Raw genomic sequence first — 19,273 nt, 5'->3', positions numbered from 1 at the left:
ATTGTGTTGTTTGTCAAAGCTCTGGATAGTTTGGCCTATCATTATTACATTGACAAAAAGCAATCTATGATCCTACATTAAATTTAAGACTACACACTTCAAAGATAAGACGATTGTAAAATTCCATGTTTCTCAAAGTGGTTTTTACGTTTTTGAGTAAAAAATAAATAAATTCAAACCTCTTGGTACATGTTCAAAACGAACCACGCGGAAGAGAATGTGTGTATAACTGTAGCTGCATTGTGATTGTCTTGTGTTTTAAAGGGGGGGGGGAGAAGGACTATACCTTTTGTTTTTGGAATCCTTCGATTGTTTTAATCCTTTATCAATGTAGATGGGCCTATATACAATTAAACTTACATGTGACATTTTTGTTTCAAAAATGTGGTCTCGTTTTCGAGATATTACTAAAAATCTGGAGCGGTTTTGTCCATAATCCAAGATCATAATTCCAATACACAATCTGAGAAACGTTATCGCGATATACTGTACCTTCTCATATTCAAAAGGTTGGCGGGGAAAAAAAAATCTTTTTACATAACAACATAACACGTGGAATTGCAGTCTAGTCTATCAATATTCACGGGTTGAACATGTGGTATTTCAGGTCTATTAATTTTTGAAATTAATTAATATGCAAGATATTTACAAAAAAAACTCACTTACGTTGACTTATTACTTTTTCAATACATATACATAACTCAAAATAAAATAGAAGCCAATGCACACTGGTGACTAATCACATCATAAGTATGAATTAGGGTCAATGATGAAATAAAACAGAACACCGAAAACGTTGACAGCCAGGGTCCAATTTCATTTAGCTGCTTATAAAATTTAAGTAGATTATGAACTGCATAAAACCTGTGAGGCAACCCGTAAATTTATATTTTGTGCATATTCTATTAGTTCGTAATAGGTAACTGTCATTGTTGGAAGATACATGGCTCAATGCGTACATTAATAACACTGTACGTGACATTGGCGCAGCCTCGTTGTAAGGGGCGCCCCCCCCCCCGCTCGCCCCACCCCATTCCTATTTTACAATTATGTATTTACAATACAAACGTTTTAAATGCAGTGTATACTTTTGGTATTTTGTATGAATACCAGTATCCTCACTTGGTGTATCTCACATAAATATTATGCATACGATAACAAACCTGTGAAAATCTGAGCGAAACTTATAGAGGTCATCGAAGTTGCAAGAAAATTTGCTTTCAGATGCACGAAAAAGGCTTTATCTCTGGAACCTTTCTCGGGTTCAAGTTTGTTGGATTAATAATAAATTACTTTTCAAAGGGAATTGATTTAAATATTTTATCACGAGTACTCCAGTGCTCTTTACCAACTAATATTTTGATCAATAATTTGTGGAATAATTTCCAAAAGTATTCACCCTGTCTAGCGTAAAAAAATTTAACACTAAATGTCTATTACAATAAAAGCATCACACACATTGTGCAAAACTAAAAACACAGTTGCACTACAAAATTTAACGCGTAGTTTATGTCGTTCCTGAGACAAAATAGCTAAATAAAGCCAAAAACCCGTTGATTTGGACGCGGACCAAAACAAATAGGTTTTACATTTCTTTGATGGCAGCTCGCCCAATCGTAGTGGGTAAGATTCCCCCAGTCAGCGTGACCTTCCCCTTGATGCGGGAGAAACACATACCGAACGACTCGTAGACCGGATCCAAGTAAGACCGCACTGTGGCTCTCACCATCATGGCGCTGGTGCGTAAGATTACGAAGAGGGCCTTTGCAGTGGGCTGCATGATGAACACTGAGAAGAAGTTGAGCAGAGCGAAGATGATACCCCATATAAAGGAGAGTAAGATCCCGAAAAGGATGCTGAAGATGATGTAGACAATGATCTGTGGTGGGGGAAAAGAAACATTAAGAAATGTTCTCATTGGTTGTCAATTCTGTTGTCTTCGCCGCTCTACTACCAGTGACGCGTAACGAATCTACAGTTAAGTGTAGATTTTTACGAATCTACGATTTGTAAACATAATCTACACTTTCATCAATACAGTGACGTCACAGAAAAAGTTTAAACCAGTATACTATGATTGGTGGAAAGTCCTTGGTGCCGTCAGCGTCACCGCCAATATTATATAATCTTCCCGCTTTTTCTTAAAAACCCTAACCCACAAATTCGTGTGTGTAAATACCCAATGCATAGGCTTGTAGGCTACAGTTTTTTTTTAATAGAAATTGCTAATTATTTATTTATTTATTCATTTATCTATTTCATGTTGTTATAATCTATATTTATTCATTATTTGTTACAAACCTGTGTCCACGTATATATCAGCCGGCTAATCTTTTTGATCGAGCATTTCGCAAAGACTGCTGGTTCCTGAAAAACCTCGTCATACTCGACCTACACAGAGCAAGGGGGAACAAATAAACAATAATTTGCCGATTAAAAAAAAATCAACACAAGAGTTCACCATCCACCAGACATCCCCTTAAAAAAATTCAGGTGTTAAAATTGACACCTTGGGTGTTGCAACTGATAAAGATACCGAAGAGAGAATCAAGATTAGTATCATATGGTGTTAAAATAACACCAATGTAACTAATATCGAGTTAAATTCAGTTCGACCCAACCACTAGACTTGTGGACAAGTCGTTTAATCGGCCCCACGCGGTAAGATAGTAACGGTGCTCCCTCGAGATCACTGCTCTCGTGCGAACTCCCCGCTCCCGGTTTCTACTCAAATCGGGGAGCCTGCAGTTCGCGCGAGAGCTGATCTCGCGAGAGCACCGTTACAACTCGACTATCTAACCGCGTGGGGCCGATTTAACGACTTGTCCACAAGTCTATGTAACCACATGAAACCAATATACTGTTTTATATCGTACAGAGGTGTTAAAATATCTGGATTTGAATGATCTTAACTTTCTCGAGAAACAACATGATTGCAGTTGTTGTTAAATTTGAATCGGGGATAATAAAGAATATCTATTTTGGTTTTACCCATATTATACACCGATGTAAATGTTAGCACTGCATTTTCGGCACTTCCCTGAGTTCTGTGGAAAACAAACCACAAAACTCGAGAAGGTAATGAATATACAGTGCTAACATACATCGGTGTATAATAATGGGTAAAACCAAAATGAACTTGTCAAATTTGTTAGTTTGTTTAAGTTCACAATGTTGCTTCCAACCTTGATTTGTGCACTCGTTCTGTAGATATCTTCCTCGTCCGTAATTGTAATAAGCGGTTGTGATGGATCATCACCTACCGACATTTGCTGAAGTTCCGTATCTGGACAAAATATGGATTCAGAAACGATTATTATTAGGCCCTTGTTATTATTTTCGGCGACTACTCTCTAAATGTAAAAGAGTGAAAAGCACCACTCTTTACATTTTGAGTTGTCCCTCATATGGCTCTTTAAACCAAGTGGGGGTTATTTCACTCTTTTAGAGGGGTTTCAGTCCAGGACAGAGTGAAAAATCACTCAAAAAGATGCAAACTTCAATCTAAAAGAGTGGAAGACCAGCCGAAAATGAGTTCCCTCATATGGCTCTTCAAAGAGTGCATTATTTTTCACTCTTTTGCACCTAAAGAGTAGTGTGACGGTCGGTTTTGGGATAGTGATATCCTCAACCTCTATAGGACCCCGGTTCGAATCCCATCGGGGTTATCCTCCCACATCTAAAACCGAAATGTTCTTTCTTGTTATCTCTCCGTTGGGTTTCTTGGACGATCGGAATCATGAAATTGTAGTAGGTATGACGTGTGTCTCACCCAACACTTTTGTTTGTCACGGAGCAAATATGAGTTGTAGCCTGCAACTTTTTGTAACAAACTCAGGATGGCTGATTCAATGCCTCCCATCTCGTAAATGATGTTCAATTAATGATATTGCTAAAACACAACCTGTTATTAAGTGGTCAGATTGCATGAAATTGCATAAAAGAGCATCTCAGATCCTAACTATTTCGGAGCATTATGCGGGCCCGGAACCTGCCGCTAAATAGGGCTTCCCGACGCGCTCGCTGGTGCCACAAATTGCATTCACCATTTTGCTGCTTGGAAAATCCTAGTACCTCTGGGAACTGTCAATTTGTTTAATTGTATTACAAACAAAATATGAATTTTCAATTGAGATTTTAAATAAGGTCACTCATTGAAAACGATCTCATGATTCTGTTTACTATATGTTCTGAGCATTCAATGGTGTTTTTTTTCCTGAAATTGATGGTGGTTTTTTTGGTGGTTTTTGTGGGGGGGGGGGGAGACGAATACTTAAAAAGAATTACCACAACCGGTCCTCCCAGATACCTAGTGAACATCGCATAAGAGTACTCACCATTTCCTCTCGCGGCACCCGACGGCCAAGCCCCAACTGTATTGCTATTATCAACCATTTTAGCTGTTAAATGATCACCACTTTACTGCATCACCATGAAGCGGTTATACCTGCATAAAGTAACTATATACGGCTCCCATATGAACCAGTGAGCAACACAGTGCAAACAAGCTGGTTGCTGTATTAATAATTGTGTAGAATATACAGTGAGGTATTGATCCGTGGAAAATTTGTGTCTATGTTACCAAGCAACGCAATGCTAATAAGCTCCATTTTCGATTCGGTGAGGTTGCAGTACACCGGTCACACAATATTGGCCATTTTGTGTGACATTGACCTTTCAATTTTGTAAGAATGTTATTTACTGTGTAACATATTATGACTTCCTACTGAAATTGTAGCTTAGCAGAGATATTTTACATGGAGCTTTATCCAATAAACACAATGACATATTTCGATAGGGCTATTGTTTTCATGAATACAGGTGGATCATTACAATTTGGTAAAATGAAAACAAGAAAGCCGATGAAAATGAAAACTGATGAAGTGACCAGTTAAATATTGTGATGCACTCGTTTTCTAATAGATAGAGGCAACACGGTGTGTGGGGGGAAATTGCAAGTCTCAAACTTATAACTTTTACTGTGATGATTATCTTATTTTACATGAAGCTTTTTCTAATGACAAAATGACGTAGGCCTACGTTTCGAAACAGATGTGTTAGTGCACTATAAACAGGAGGATCATTACACTTTGGTTAAATGAAAACAAGGAAGCCGAAGTGATGAAATGACCAATCATAATAATTTGGATGATTGTTTGGATTGGCTAAACACTATTTTGGGATTTACTCATTTTCCAATAAGAGATTCCACATGTGAATGGAGGGTGGGGGGGGGGGGTTACAATTCTCCTTAAAGAGCCATTATGAGGGACAACTCGAAATGTAAAGAGTGGTGCTTTTCACTCTTTTACATTTAGAGAGTAGTCGCCGAAAATAATAACAAGGGCCTAATAATAATCGTTTCTGAATCCATATTTTGTCCAGATACGGAACTTCAGCAAATGTCGGTAGGTGATGATCCATCACAACCGCTTATTACAATTACGGACGAGGAAGATATCTACAGAACGAGTGCACAAATCAAGGTTGGAAGCAACATTGTGAACTTAAACAAACTAACAAATTTGACAAGTTCATTTTGGTTTTACCCATTATTATACACCGATGTATGTTAGCACTGTTTATATAACACCCAAGCAGATCCTTGCCATTTGATTGGAGGATTGTCCGTCACGTGATAGCAAATAAAAGTACCATTGCACGCTGAGTCACTCGCCGTGCTTTTTCGTTCCATCCGAAAAGTACCATTGCACGCTGGCACGCTGCCAGCGTGCAATGGTACTTTTCGGATGGAACGAAAAAGCTGAGTAAAAACATCACTGCGTGCGCGTGTCTTTGGTAACGCAGCAGGTGTTACTGCAAGAAGGCATAGTAAAATTACTAGCATTCGGCTTCTACAGTTGAAATTGTTTGTTTTGAAAGTTGTTTCTTTCAATCAAAATGACAAAGTTCTACTTGGATGTTATATAAAACAAATAATGAATGTTTTTCATTCGTGCAATGGTGCGAATATGTTCATTCGTTGAAAGCTGGAATGTTCCATTCAACTCGGCTCCGCCTCGTTGAATAGAACATTTTATATAACACCCAAGCAGATCCTTGCCATTTGATTGGAGGATTGTCCGTCACGTGATAGCAAATAAAAGTACCATTGCACGCTGAGTCACTCACCGTGCTTTTTCGTTCCATCCGAAAAGTACCATTGCACGCTGGCACGCTGCCAGCGTGCAATGGTACTTTTCGGATGGAACGAAAAAGCTGAGTAAAAACATCACTGCGTGCGCGTGTCTTTGGTAACGCAGCAGGTGTTACTGCAAGAAGGCATAGTAAAATTACTAGCATTCGGCTTCTACAGTTGAAATTGTTTGTTTTGAAAGTTTCAATCAAAATGACAAAGTTCTACTTGGATGTTATATAAAACAAATAATGAATGTTTTTCATTCGTGCAATGGTGCGAATATGTTCATTCGTTGAAAGCTGGAATGTTCCATTCAACTCGGCTCCGCCTCGTTGAATAGAACATTCCATCTTTCAACTCATGAACATATTCGCACCATTGCACTCATAAACATTCATTATGTGTATACCATCTTTCAACTCATGAACATATTCGCACCATTGCACTCATAAACATTCATTATGTGTATAATATTCATTACCTTCTCGAGTTTTGTGGTTTGTTTTCCACAGAACTCGGGGAAGTGCCGAAAATGCAGTGCTAACATTTACATCGGTGTATAATATGGGTAAAACCAAAATAGATATTCTTTATTATCCCCGATTCAAATTTAACAACAACTACAATCATGTTGTTTCTCGAGAAAGTTAAGATCATTCAAATCCAGATATTTTAACACCTCTGTACGATATAAAACAGTATATTGGTTTCACGTGGTTACATAGACTTGTGGACAAGTCGTTAAATCGGCCCCACGCGGTTAGATAGTCGAGTTGTAACGGTGCTCTCGCGAGATCAGCTCTCGTGCGAACTGCACTGTGTTATATTGATGATAGCGCGAGTACAGGAACAACGGCCTTGGCATCAGGTAGGTCAAGAAAAGTGTGGAAAGCCGGAATATGGGTACAGGGCTCGATTTCACATAGTCCTAACTTAGGACTAAAGTCCTAGGACTCGTTAGGGGTTATTAAACACTCAAGGCTAGTCCTAAGTTAAAGAGGACGAGTAATTCGTCCTTATTCGAGATGAGACTAGTCTTAACTCTTTGTAAAATCAAGCCCAGGGAACTGAACTTGTTTTTTTTTTTTTTTGTTAATTAAAATCCAACCAATCATTATGGACCCCAAACATAAAGGTGAGTGGGTACAAAAATGCAAGGGGTGGATGCGGGCAATAACTATACATGAAACAGCGGCTAAGCCTATAGGGACAGAGCCCAATTCTATAAAGCTGCTTAAGCATAAAAACATTGCTGAACATTTTAATGCTAAGCAGAAATTGTCAGGATACCAGCCATAAATATTTGTCAAACGAGAGAGAGAGAGGGATAACACACAATATTTTGCTATTTATTCTGTGTTTCTTTTACCCAATGCAGGAATTTTCGACAGCGTTTATGGGATCGGTGGTATCCTTGGTTTCCCAATTGCCGGTATTATGCTGGGCATCTGGGTAGATTTCAACCGTGTAGATGTCAGTGAGATCACCCTCACCCCAGACGACTACGGCTGGGTAGGTGCCTGGTGGCTGGGGTTCATCATTATGTCAACGGCGTATTTCCTTCTCTCGTTTGTTCTGTTCTTGTTCCCAAACCGTCTACCCATGAGCCGTGGGAAGGAGGATGCTGATATCAAGGAGGTCGAGGAGAGCAACAGAGAGAGGGGAACAAAGGACGGGACGAAGGTTGGGACATCAGCTCTTGCGGCTCTCAAAGGTACATGAAGACTGGTGCCCTGTAAAGACAGGGACCGGCCTTGCAAATTGACCTGGATTCCGGGTACAGTGGTGGAGCCTGACCCATTTAGGGGTCAGTGTGACATGGAACCTAAAATTACCCAGAAATGGGTCAAAATGCCGCAGAATCTGACGGTTAATAAATAACATTATTTTAACAGTTATTAAAATTTGGGTAAGGTATCCCGGTATCCGGAATCCGGGTCAATTCTGACCCCGGGTTTCGCTCTAACTGTTCAAGAGGAGTCTTGACAATGGACATTACGCACTGGCATCATCCAGCCGCCATCTTGGAAAAATGATGACGCGAAACGATAGAAACGCACAGATTTGTACGAGCTGCCTGCTCAAAGGTTTGGCCAATGAACAACATCATTTTTTAGGCAAGGGCGCCCTACATAAATTACATCATGTGCATAAGGGTCTAATGGACATCTTGTAGACACCTCAACATTTTCTCTGTCTTAATTTTCACAGAGTGGCCTCGTTCAGTATGGCGACTTCTGAAGAATCCAATTTACCGTCTGAGTTGTCTGTCGTACATCACGGAGAACGCCCTCTTCTATTCACTATTAACCTTCTTCCCAAAATACATGCAAGACCAGTTCAGCATCGACGTGTTCACGTCCGGCAATATAACCGGTATCTATTAGTTTTTTTATTTTGGTAAATTTGTGTATGGATGAGAAGTAGGATTTAACCTCTGCATGGTTGAAACAAAACTAAGAGAGGTTTGCGGAAACACCATGGGAACATCTCTTTTGAGTAGTGTTGGTTCTGAAATAAACCGGTGGTTGACGACTAAACGTGTCGATCACGCTTTGGTCGCCTTCTCTTCTCCCGCGAACGATCAGTCCATGGGTCGAAACGTTGAGTCGTTATTAAAGGAACACGTTGCCTTGGATCGGACGAGTTGTTCTTTGAAAAGCGTTTAACAACCGTTTGTTACAAAATGCATATAGTTAGAAAGATGTTTTAAAAGTAGAATACAATGATCCACACACTTGCCTCGAAATTGCATGGTTTTCCTTTTACTTTGCGAACTAACACGGTCGGCCATTTATGGGAGTCAAAGTGTTCCTTTAATTCGGTTCTTGAACCAACACTACTCAAAAGAGAGTTTCGCATGGTTTTACCGCAAACCTATCTTGTTATATTGAACTAATATTGGTGAACTTGTGTGTGCAACCATTATTATCATATGTAAGAGTGTGAAAAGAGCCGGAGTGGTGTCGACGTTTCGAACTGTGTACTCTGCTCGTCAGCAGAACTGAGTCAGCACAAATAACTGACAACAACAATCCATTATTAGGTGGTTTTCTGGAAAACATAACCAGATGATTGAAGAAAGGAATGTTCACAAATGTGTTTCACATTGTGACCTTTTGAATTCGTAGTTAGTTACAGTTACACTTGTCGCTAAGAGAGAGGGTGTGGCTCTTTGGTTCTGGAGGAGGCAGTGGCTTCGAATGAGCTGCAGCACCTTGTAAACATTAAGGAGCTCCATACATGTGGCTCATAATTAAAACTTCGCCCCTCCCTAAAAAAAAATATAAAAAATAGCGCCAAATAAAAACTATTTCTCAAAATAAAAATATAAATAGGCAACCTAAAATGACTTTGTTTGCCACCAGGTTTTGCCATCATCCCAGCCTGGGCGTTGGGTGCACTTATCGGCGGTGTCTTAGTCTAAGTATTCGGCCTCAAGTTACGAGGGTTGGCCATGCTAGGATGGGTCACTGCTTTGATGTCCACTGGCCTCGTTATCACTATAATGCTTATTGGATGCCACAATTTACCAACGGCAGGCGTGACTGTTGGTTACCAGGGAACTGAGTAAGTTGAACTTTGCCCCAATAATAGTAATAGTTGTTCGACAGGAACCAATTTCATAAAGCTGTTAAGACAACAAATACTGCTTGACAAATTTCGGTATGCAAACAATAAGTGTAGCACCAGTTGCAATAATGTAAATTAATGGAAGGGTTTGGCTGGCAAACCAGTTTCTGTTAAGCAAGACTTTCCAGTGTTTAGTAAGTTTTTTTTTATAGAAGGCGACACTGTCATCTGCATTTAGCTGAGACTTCCATATGTCTCAGCTATGCACAATGTTTTCTATAAAATTAGCATTCACCAAAATATAACTTGTTGATTTGAGATGGCGGCACAATTCTCATATTTGAACTTTCTACTTGCAGATTAGAAAGCGTCAGTTTAGACGCACCGTGTAATTCAGACTGTTTCTGTGATCCTGAAGCCGCCTTCATTCCACACTGTGGATCGGATGGTATCACCTATTTCTCTCCTTGCCATGCTGGATGTACGGGTGCAACCGAAAACGAGGCACGTAAAGATCGTTTTGACAAATAAATTTTCGTTTGAAGCCTTTTGGAAACATAACAATCGTTTAGCATCATTTGAATCTTTTTGGAAACATGACAATCGCTTAACATTACTATTTAACACTAATACAAAAGATGCATCAAAATTGCACGACGTTTATAAACTGCAGCACGGAAGCCTGAGGACAAGGGTGCTCGCAAGAAACCAAAAACACCGGGGTAAACCCACATTCCTTTAGGTTATCGTCAGGGTTCGATCCCATGCACTACCCATCATGGCTAGTACATATGGAACGCCAAAGAGGCATTTAATCATCGGTGATGGTCTTTTGCAACCGGTGATCAAATTTGTCATCGGTGGTGGTCCTATGCGATCGGTGATCAACTTTAGCGAGCGGTGATAAAACACGATCGGTGGTCCATTTTAGCGATCGGTCATGCATACTCATGATCGGTGATGGTATACAGCGATCGGTCATGCATATTCACGACCGTTGATGGCTTTTTGCAATCGGTGGTCAACTTTAGTGATCGGTGGTGGCTTTTTGCAATCGGTCAACTTTAGTGATCGGTGGTGGCTTTTTGCAATCGGTCAACTTTAGGGATCGGTGGTGGCTTTTTGCAGTTGGTCAACTTTAGGGATCGGTGATGGCTTTTTGCAATCGGTCAACTTCAGGGATCGGTGATGGCTTTTTGCATGCGGTCAACTTTAGTGATCGGTGGTGGCTTTTTGCAATCGGTCAACTTTAGGGATCGGTGATGGCTTTTTGCTTTTTTGACTAGGCCTAACTCTCTGTGAAATCGACCCCGATGGTACCGGCATTTTGAGAAACCGAATACTATTAATAAAACAAAATTCTAAAATGTATACCTCCTTTATTATGTTATTGGTTTTTACACAGCATTTTTAATTTGATTTATTCATTGCTGCTGTTTTTTCATTTTTTATGTTTTATGTTTATCATGGACAACTACACTTTATTGTAATGAACTTTTTTATTGCAAAGGAATTTCATTTAAATTTAATATGTTTGATATACTTTTTGCATTTTTATTTTATTAATAAAAACTGACGAGTTAAAATGCTGGTTGAATTTTCGTCTGATAATTAAATTTTACTTTCTGTCATCTGTCTACTGGTTTGTTGGCAGCACACCATTTTGGCAAAATGGTAGAAAACCTCTATTGTGCCAACACTGGTTTTGTAGCTGCACCATAGACAATCTTTTCTGGGCCAATACTTTTTGTTTAGCGCCACGCCATTTTGACAAAATGGTATATATAGAAAACTTTTTCTGGGCCAATACTGGTTTCGAAGTTGCACACCATTTTGGCAAATAATGGTATAAAACAACTTTTTTTGTGCCAATACTGATTTGGTAACGGCCACCATTGGGCCGGCATTGAACCGACATTGGTCATAATATGCAATTTTCAAGGCAGGGTGTCAAAGCTGTGGCAAAGGATGTCTTAAGATTGTCGAAACAATTAAAAAATGACAAAGTAATGTAATTTGTTGAGATTTTTTTTGCTATAAATTACCCCAAAAATTGTAGATATTAATAAATCTTTATTGCAATAATGTAATAATTTGAAATAACTGATTGCCCAATGTATGTATGTTATCTGGGTATAAAAAGGTACTTTTCTAAAAATGTTTGGCAAGTCAGTCAACCCGCTGGTAAGTGTAATTTATATGGAACGCCAAAGAGGCATTTAATCATCGGTGATGGTCTTTTGCAACCGGTGATCAATTTTGTCATCGGTGGTGGCCCGATACTGTATTGTTTGTTAGGCTATAACTGAAAAAAGGTTTGAACATAGGTTGTGAAGTTCTTGGGATATTGTCCCACTTCCGGTTGACCTGGAAGTAGAGCTAGGTCAATATGGGGGCCAAATTTTGTTAAGGTTAATCCTTAATGCTCAAAGAGTCTCTAAGTAAAAAAGGGTTTGAAAATTAGTGGTGTAGTTCTTTAGGTATGGTCCTACTTCCGGTTGACCCTGAAGTAGAGGTCAACAAGGGGACACATTTTTCAAAGTTAATATTTAACACAAAGGAGTGTGCAACTGAAAAAAAAGTTTGAACATCGGTTGTATAGTTCTTGAGATATGGTCCCACTTCCGGTTGACCCGGAAGTAGAGGTCAACATGGGGTCGCGGAAACTGGAACAAGTTTGAAATAGGTTGTATAGGTCTTGAGATCTGGTCCCAATTCAGGTTGACCCGAAAATAGAGGTCAACATGGGGTCACGGTTTTCCAAAGTAAAAATTTAAAAGGAGTCTATAACTGAAACAAAAAATGAAGATTGATTGTCTAGTATAACTGAAACAAAAAATAGGCCAACTTCCGGTTGACCCGGAAGTATACTTCTTGAGATATGGCGCTCTGCTAAGATTTACTAATTAAATATGCAAATGAAGATCACAAGGTTAATTAATTAATAATTTAAAACAAAATTACGTTTAGAGCAAAGCTTATTTTCAATCTAAAATTTTATATAAGATTTAACTCTTTTATCTTTATACTTTATACACCCCCCCCCCCTAAATTAAGAACTTTGTACAGTACGTTTTTCGCTTTGGATTCAATTAATACGTGCCTCTCCGTTTATTACAAGGAAATATTTGTATAATACTTTACCTAGCCTTTTATAAAACGTGTTGAGTGCGTCCCGGTCTGTGTTTGTCCATCACATTCATGATGCACATAATATGTGTTTCCATCAAAACGGTTTTTGTGTGGTCATAATGTTCTCACCTCCGGGTCTGTTTACACAGGGCTACTTGAATGATTTCAGATTTCCCCTTACACACAAAACTATCAGTAGAGACTCTTGTTCTAAAACATTTCCCTTCACTGAGTATACATATTTGTATTTCCCCGGCATACACCATTTCCGGAAGACGACAACCAATTGTGGGACATGGATAACCCTTCCACACCCTCTCCTACCCATTTGTTATTATAATTATTATCTTTTTAGAAAGAGCTGATTAATTTGATGTTTTTTGCGTTCCCCCTTACTTAGTTATAAAATGGTACTCTTCTAAAAATGTTTGGCAAGTCAGTCAACCCGCTGGTGAGTGTAATTTATTCCTCCATGGTGGTGTGAACTAGAAAATAACAACAACTATTATCCACAATCTACACAATCATAGGTTTTGAAGTAGGCCTGCACCGACCGGACGCAAAATTCGGATATCCCAAAATCCCATCACCGGTTGCAAAAGTTGACCAATTGCAAAAAGCCACCACCGATCCCTAAAGTTGACTGATTGCAAAAAGCCACCACCGATCCCTAAAGTTGACCGATTGCAAAAAGCCACCACCGATCACTAAAGTTGACCGATTGCAAAAAACCACCACCGATCACTCAAGTTGACCGCATGCAAAAAGCCATCACCGATCCCTGAAGTTGACCGATTGCAAAAAGCCATCACCGATCCCAAAAGTTGACCAACTGCAAAAAGCCACCACCGATCCCTAACGTTGACCGATTGCAAGAAGCCACCACCGATCACTAAAGTTGACCGATTGCAAAAAGCCACCACCGATCACTAAAGTTGACCACCGATTGCAAAAAGCCATCAACGGTCGTGAATATGCATGACCGATCGCTATATACCATCACCGATCATGAATATGCATGACCGATCGCTAAAATGGACCACCGATCGTGTTTTATCACCGCTCGCTAAAGTTGATCACCGATCGCATAGGACCAGCACCGATGACAAATTTGATCACCGGTTGCAAAAGACCAGCACCGATGATTAAATGCCTCTTTGGCGTTCCATAAGTACAAGCCTGTAGTTCCAATCCACGCTCTGTGAACCATTTCTCAGATTTTTGAAGGTTAGTGTCCGTTGTGGACGCTGCGACAGAAATAATGTAGTTGGTAGCCGCTGCCACCTTGCCAAACGTGGACGGCGTCGACGTTGGTAAAAATACCAGGGCTATTTTCTCAGCAAGTACACACCGTATTAATTAGCTGAGACTTTGACATCTGACTTTGATTGTACCTGCTTTGTAATTTTACATTTTAATCAGCATTACGTTGAACAAAAAGTCTATGATCTACCTTTTTTTCGGTACAACCATAATTATTCTAAATTTGATTCGTACTAACGCACAGACCTACACAGGGTGTTCTTGTCTGGAGTTACCATTGTCATCAGAGTCATCGACCACGCCCCCATCGCTAACGCCTGGCCACTGTGAGTCCGATTGCTCAAGTTTCGTCATCTTTGTCTTCGTGGCAGCCGTCTGGGTGTTCATTACGGGACTCATCGGCTCTCCTAGAAACATCATCATAATAAGGTAAAGGTCATCATCTTGACCAGAGGTCACTGTTAAGGTCATCACCTAGACCAGAGGTCACGGTAGAAGTATCCTTGAACAGAGGTCATCAAAATAAAAAATGGCAGAAGTATTTCCCTGAAAGATGGGCATCCATTTCATATTTAACACATCCGGGTGTCTCGCCCCACAGAGGGTCATCCGATATTCCATACTATGGTGGTTGATTTTATGCATGGTTTATTAAAGACAGTGGGCACTATTGGTAATTGTCAAAGACTAGTCTTCACAGTTAGTGTATCTCAACATATGCATACAATAACAAACCTGTGAAAATTTGAACTCAATCGGTCGTCGAAATTGCGAGATAACAATGAAAGAAAAAACACCCTTGTCACACAAAGTTGTGTGCTTTCTGATGCTTGATTTCGAGACCTCAAATTCTAAACTTGAGGGCTCGAAATCAAATTCGTGGAAAATTACTTCTTTCTCGAAAATTACGTCACTTCAGAGGGAGCTGTTACTCACAATGTTTTATACCATCAACCTCTCCCCATTACTTGTAATCAAGAAAGGTTTTATGGTGATAATTATTTTGAGTAATTACCAATAGTGTCCACTGCCTTTAAATATTTTCCCATCGAACAAATCTCGGCTCATCCTCGAAGATGCTTGAAATGTGTCCAACACAACAAGATGCTCACTAAATCGCACCTTCTCATTGTCACTACACCTTTACTTGGGGACGATTTCACAAAGAGCTAAGATTGATCGTAACTGCGAATCAATCATGGTTGCTTAGTAAAGTGTGATGCCACAATGCAAATCACTATGGTGAAACTGACAATTTATCTTACGATGGATTTTACTGCTTTGTAATATATTACCTTGTTTTTATTTATAGTTCCGTCGATCCAGAAGACAAAACTTTTGCTCTTGGTCTGAGCCGTGTCCTCGCCCTGACCTTAGGTAAGTTATTCTGTATAAATTCTTACTAATGAGCAAGAATGAATTTACACTATAAGTAATACTTGAAGGTCTTAATTGGGTTGATCAATAATGTATTTGTCATAAGCAAAACAGTACAACGATTTAAAGGATACTACAGGGAGACAACAACTTTTAAAGCACTAATGGTAGCTTATTTAAAGCTATTTCTTTGTTAGAATTAATATTAAAGTAGAAATATTGCAACACATTCGCCACCAAAGTCTTCGTCAAATTTGTTTTATTGTTTTTCCCCAGGGTCACTACCATTCCCGGTGCTGTTCGGAACCTGCATCGATTCCTCGTGTCTGGTATGGCACACCCTTTGCGGGGAGCGAGGATTCTGTGAAGTGTACGATATCGAAAGATTCCGTCTGATTCTGTTCGGGTTGTCCAGTGCGATTATTGTACTGCAGGCAATAGTGTTCTTCATGTTGTGGCTGGTAGCCCGACGAAGGCAACCTGGACCTAGATACGCTGAGGTGACCTACTGAAACAGGGAACCAGGGGAAACTCAAGACACTTGACCATAGATCTTTCACATGCTATATGTATTATGTTAACTGCACGCCGAGTTAGCCATACCATAAAGTTATCAAGACCAGGGCCAACTTTCATAAAGCTGGTTAGCTGGAAATACTGCTTAGCAAGTTTCTTTGCTGAGCAAAACAATAGGAGACTTTTGAGACGCTTGGTGGCAGCAGACTTACCAGGTAAAATCCATTGTTCTCGGTAATGTGCGCAGGCTCAGATCTACGTAAACAATTGGAAATTTACCTGGTAAGTCTGCTGCCACCTAGCGTTTCAAAGTCTCCCATTAGTTGGGAGCCAGTTACGTTTTATGGATGTTATGGCTGGTAACACGTTTCTGTTAAACAAGATTTTATTGGCTTATCAAGTTGTTATTGTTACAAGCTTAAAAATTGGCCTCGACAGGCACTTTATTTTGCTGCCATAGTGCGCGCAAACATGTATTTGCGAAGTAGTATACAGAGTCTATATTGGGGTTGATGGTGGCGAAGTGACGCATCGCATTTCTCTATATGGCGTTTGCTAACCGAAATTTTCTAAATATACGCTGCGTGAATATGATTAGAATACATCATAGGAAAGGGTAATTGGAATAATATGGCAAAAATGGTGAACAGACAAAAACATCAAATAAAATGCGAACAACAAACAATCATTCCAAGTAAACCATCCGCTCCTTTAACGCTCATTCTGGGCGCGAAGGCAAAGTCACACAGGCTGTTTTTTTATATGATTGAGTAATTGAAACGAAAAACACTTCGGCAACACAATATTAAAGAGACACTACCTGAAACTTACTATGGCAATGTAAAGAAACTGAAACGTGAATGAATTTTCTTTGAGATTGTCTGGAGCTGGTTGCCTTTAAATTGCCTTCTGTGACATGACTTTAAGAAACCATTAAGACGGTCAAGATGTCACAACGGGTAGACGATCCTATAGGAAAGAACTAAAGACTTCAATCATTAAGGCTCTACCTGTGGAGTTGACCTTCGTAGCATTTGTGCAAAGTAAAGTGAATGTCCGCCACAGCAAAGCACGACCTAAAGTTTTGTATACAACAATCGGCCTTTTTAGAGTCGGTTTTGAAAGGGATTTTTTTTGTATTTGTTAACCGAAAAATAGGGTACTTTTAAACAAGTTTCTGTATATGGCCGTCATATTTAAATGGTGGTCGATGTACGTTGTATATAAAAGTTAGACAATAGAATTAGCCGTTGAAAAAATGCTTTCCGACAAAATGGACATATAGAAACATAATTACTGTATAACCAAATAAATAAAACATAAAAAGGGTTTTCAATGGCCTGACGTTTCGACCATATATAGCAAAGTACTTCTTTATAAAACGCTCTTTAACTGACGGTACGACTTTTTAAAGGCACCGGACACCATTGGTAATTACTCAAAATAAGTATTGCATATTAATCAAACTTGTATCGAGCAATGGAGATCGCTGTTGAGAGCAAACTATGTGAGAAACACTCCACTAGTCTGAAGTATAACGTAGGTTTGTAGAAAGGGTTAGTTTTCTATACTCAAATTTAAAAGGATTCAGGCCTGAAGTATCTGAATAACGTTAACCATCTGAAAGCCAACAAACTTGTGCAACAAGTGTGTTTTTCTTGGCACTTTTCTCTTGCAACTTCGATGGCCAACATTGAGTCCAAATTTGCACTGAGTTGTTGTATGCATATTTTGGGATACACCATATAGTGACGGTTACCAAAGGTGTCCCGTGCCTTTAAGTCGATAGAGTTTCTTTTATGTATATATTTACTGTTTGGTTCATGTCCAAAGTTAACCACGTCATTTTAAGTAAAGCAAGCTTACCTAAATGTTTACAGAAGAAAGTATGTGAATGTGTGTGTTTTGTTAAACCCCCATCCATTAGCGTACATGTATAGATAGAGCTAATCCTTAAATGCATAATCCTACTACTAGTCCAATATAGCAGAACGTTCCCAGGGCACCATTGTCATGCACGGAAATCCAAGCGTCTTTGGATACCAGCATTGTGTACATCCCAACCTTCTCCTTTCCCATGAAAGCATGTAGAGAATAGCTTTTTAGATAGAACTTTTTCGAGATTCAAAATGAATCTTTGTGTGGAAGGGTGGCGTGGGATAGTTCTTTCTTCTCGTGCAAGCTTCCGTAATAAGACTCTTTACATCATTCATAAAAAGATGTGGGTGGACCTTGAAACGTTGAGTGGCGACTTGATTTGGCATAAGAAATACTTTGGTGCATTTGAATACCCGAGCAAGTATATAGTTACCTAGCAGCATACCATAGGGTAAATAGGTTCACTTTATGGGGGACTCAGCATCTAAACAATCGAGCCCTAGTGCAACTCCGACCGCCGCACTCAGTATCATATCTAGCTCCAGTGAGCCACCTAGCAGGCAACCCAGCGTCCGATCGACCCACAGTGACACCAGTGTACCCAGTCGCCAAGGTTAACTGGGTTCGTTCATGCAAATCATGTTCCCGTAGAAAGACACCGAAACATAAGGTGATTGCACCTTTAGTCAAAATGACTAGTGCAGCTAGTCCATTTGAGAGAGTCAGTGTAGATATTCTTGGCCCACTGCCTGTATCTAGTTCTGGCAACCAATATGTACTGTGTTTCACTGATCACTGTACTAGATGGCCAATTCTGGTACCGATCAAATCAACCGATGCACGTACAGTAGCATCATGTTTCTATAAAGAAATAATAATATGCAACCACGGTTGCCCCAAATTTCTCTTAAGCGATAGAGGAACTAACTTCCTCAGTAAACTGATGATAGAAGTTTGTAGAATCATGGGAACTAACAAATTAAATACCAGTGCATATCATCCACAGTGTAATGCGGTACAAGAACGTTTTAACAGTGTTATTTTGGATACAATCTCACATTATGTTAATAAGTTTCACACAGATTGGGATGAGTTCATTCCTTCGATCCAGTTTGCCTATCGGAGTAGCCCAGCGGATAACAGCGTTGGATTCAGCCCCTTCTTCCTCCTCTACGGCAGAGAAGCAGTTCTACCCTTGGACGTTGCACTACTAAAAACCACCGAGTCACACAACCAAACCGTGAGAGAATACATTAGTCATCTGGTAAGCCAACTTGAAACTTTCCGAGAGGTTTCAAAAACTCATCTGGAGAGAAACCAAACTGCTATGAAACAGCGCTATGATGACAAAACAACTGAAGTCCAGTATGAAGTAGGAGACTGTGTATTCATATT

The 19,273-nt window shown here is 39.6% G+C and overlaps 3 protein-coding genes across 4 annotated transcripts in view; 2 read left to right on the top strand and 1 right to left on the bottom strand.

Annotated features, from left to right (window-relative positions):
• Window position 1: 1 nt before the first annotated feature.
• The window catches only part of LOC117292483 (caveolin-1-like), a 29,769-nt gene continuing 10,497 nt past the window's right edge, over window positions 2–19,273 (bottom strand). The window contains exons 1-4 of one of the 2 annotated variants that reach the window (XM_033774542.1): window positions 4,338–5,048; window positions 3,186–3,286; window positions 2,302–2,391; window positions 2–1,879 (exon numbers count right to left, since the gene is read on the bottom strand). In XM_033774542.1, coding sequence (XP_033630433.1) covers window positions 1,586–1,879; window positions 2,302–2,391; window positions 3,186–3,286; window positions 4,338–4,395 — 543 coding nt within the window. In that variant the 5' untranslated portion in view covers window positions 4,396–5,048 and the 3' untranslated portion in view covers window positions 2–1,585. Of the gene's footprint in view, window positions 1,880–2,301; window positions 2,392–3,185; window positions 3,287–4,337; window positions 5,049–19,273 lie in introns of those variants that run through there. The other variant, XM_033774543.1, reaches the window with a different exon arrangement.
• LOC117292449 (solute carrier organic anion transporter family member 2A1-like) lies at window positions 6,959–9,566 on the top strand. The gene is made up of 4 exons (XM_033774485.1): window positions 6,959–7,007; window positions 7,518–7,853; window positions 8,351–8,515; window positions 9,508–9,566. The coding sequence occupies exons 2-4, from the start codon at window positions 7,577–7,579 to the stop codon at window positions 9,564–9,566; spliced, it is 501 nt and encodes a 166-aa protein (XP_033630376.1). The 5' UTR covers window positions 6,959–7,007; window positions 7,518–7,576.
• LOC117292482 (solute carrier organic anion transporter family member 3A1-like) lies at window positions 9,578–17,705 on the top strand. The gene is made up of 5 exons (XM_033774541.1): window positions 9,578–9,709; window positions 10,072–10,216; window positions 14,352–14,536; window positions 15,420–15,484; window positions 15,761–17,705. The coding sequence occupies exons 1-5, from the start codon at window positions 9,597–9,599 to the stop codon at window positions 15,994–15,996; spliced, it is 744 nt and encodes a 247-aa protein (XP_033630432.1). The 5' UTR covers window positions 9,578–9,596; the 3' UTR covers window positions 15,997–17,705.

Source organism: Asterias rubens, chromosome 7, assembly GCF_902459465.1.
Source record: "Asterias rubens chromosome 7, eAstRub1.3, whole genome shotgun sequence".
NCBI lineage: Eukaryota > Metazoa > Echinodermata > Asteroidea > Forcipulatida > Asteriidae > Asterias > Asterias rubens.
This window is presented reverse-complemented; position numbering and strand designations above follow the sequence as displayed.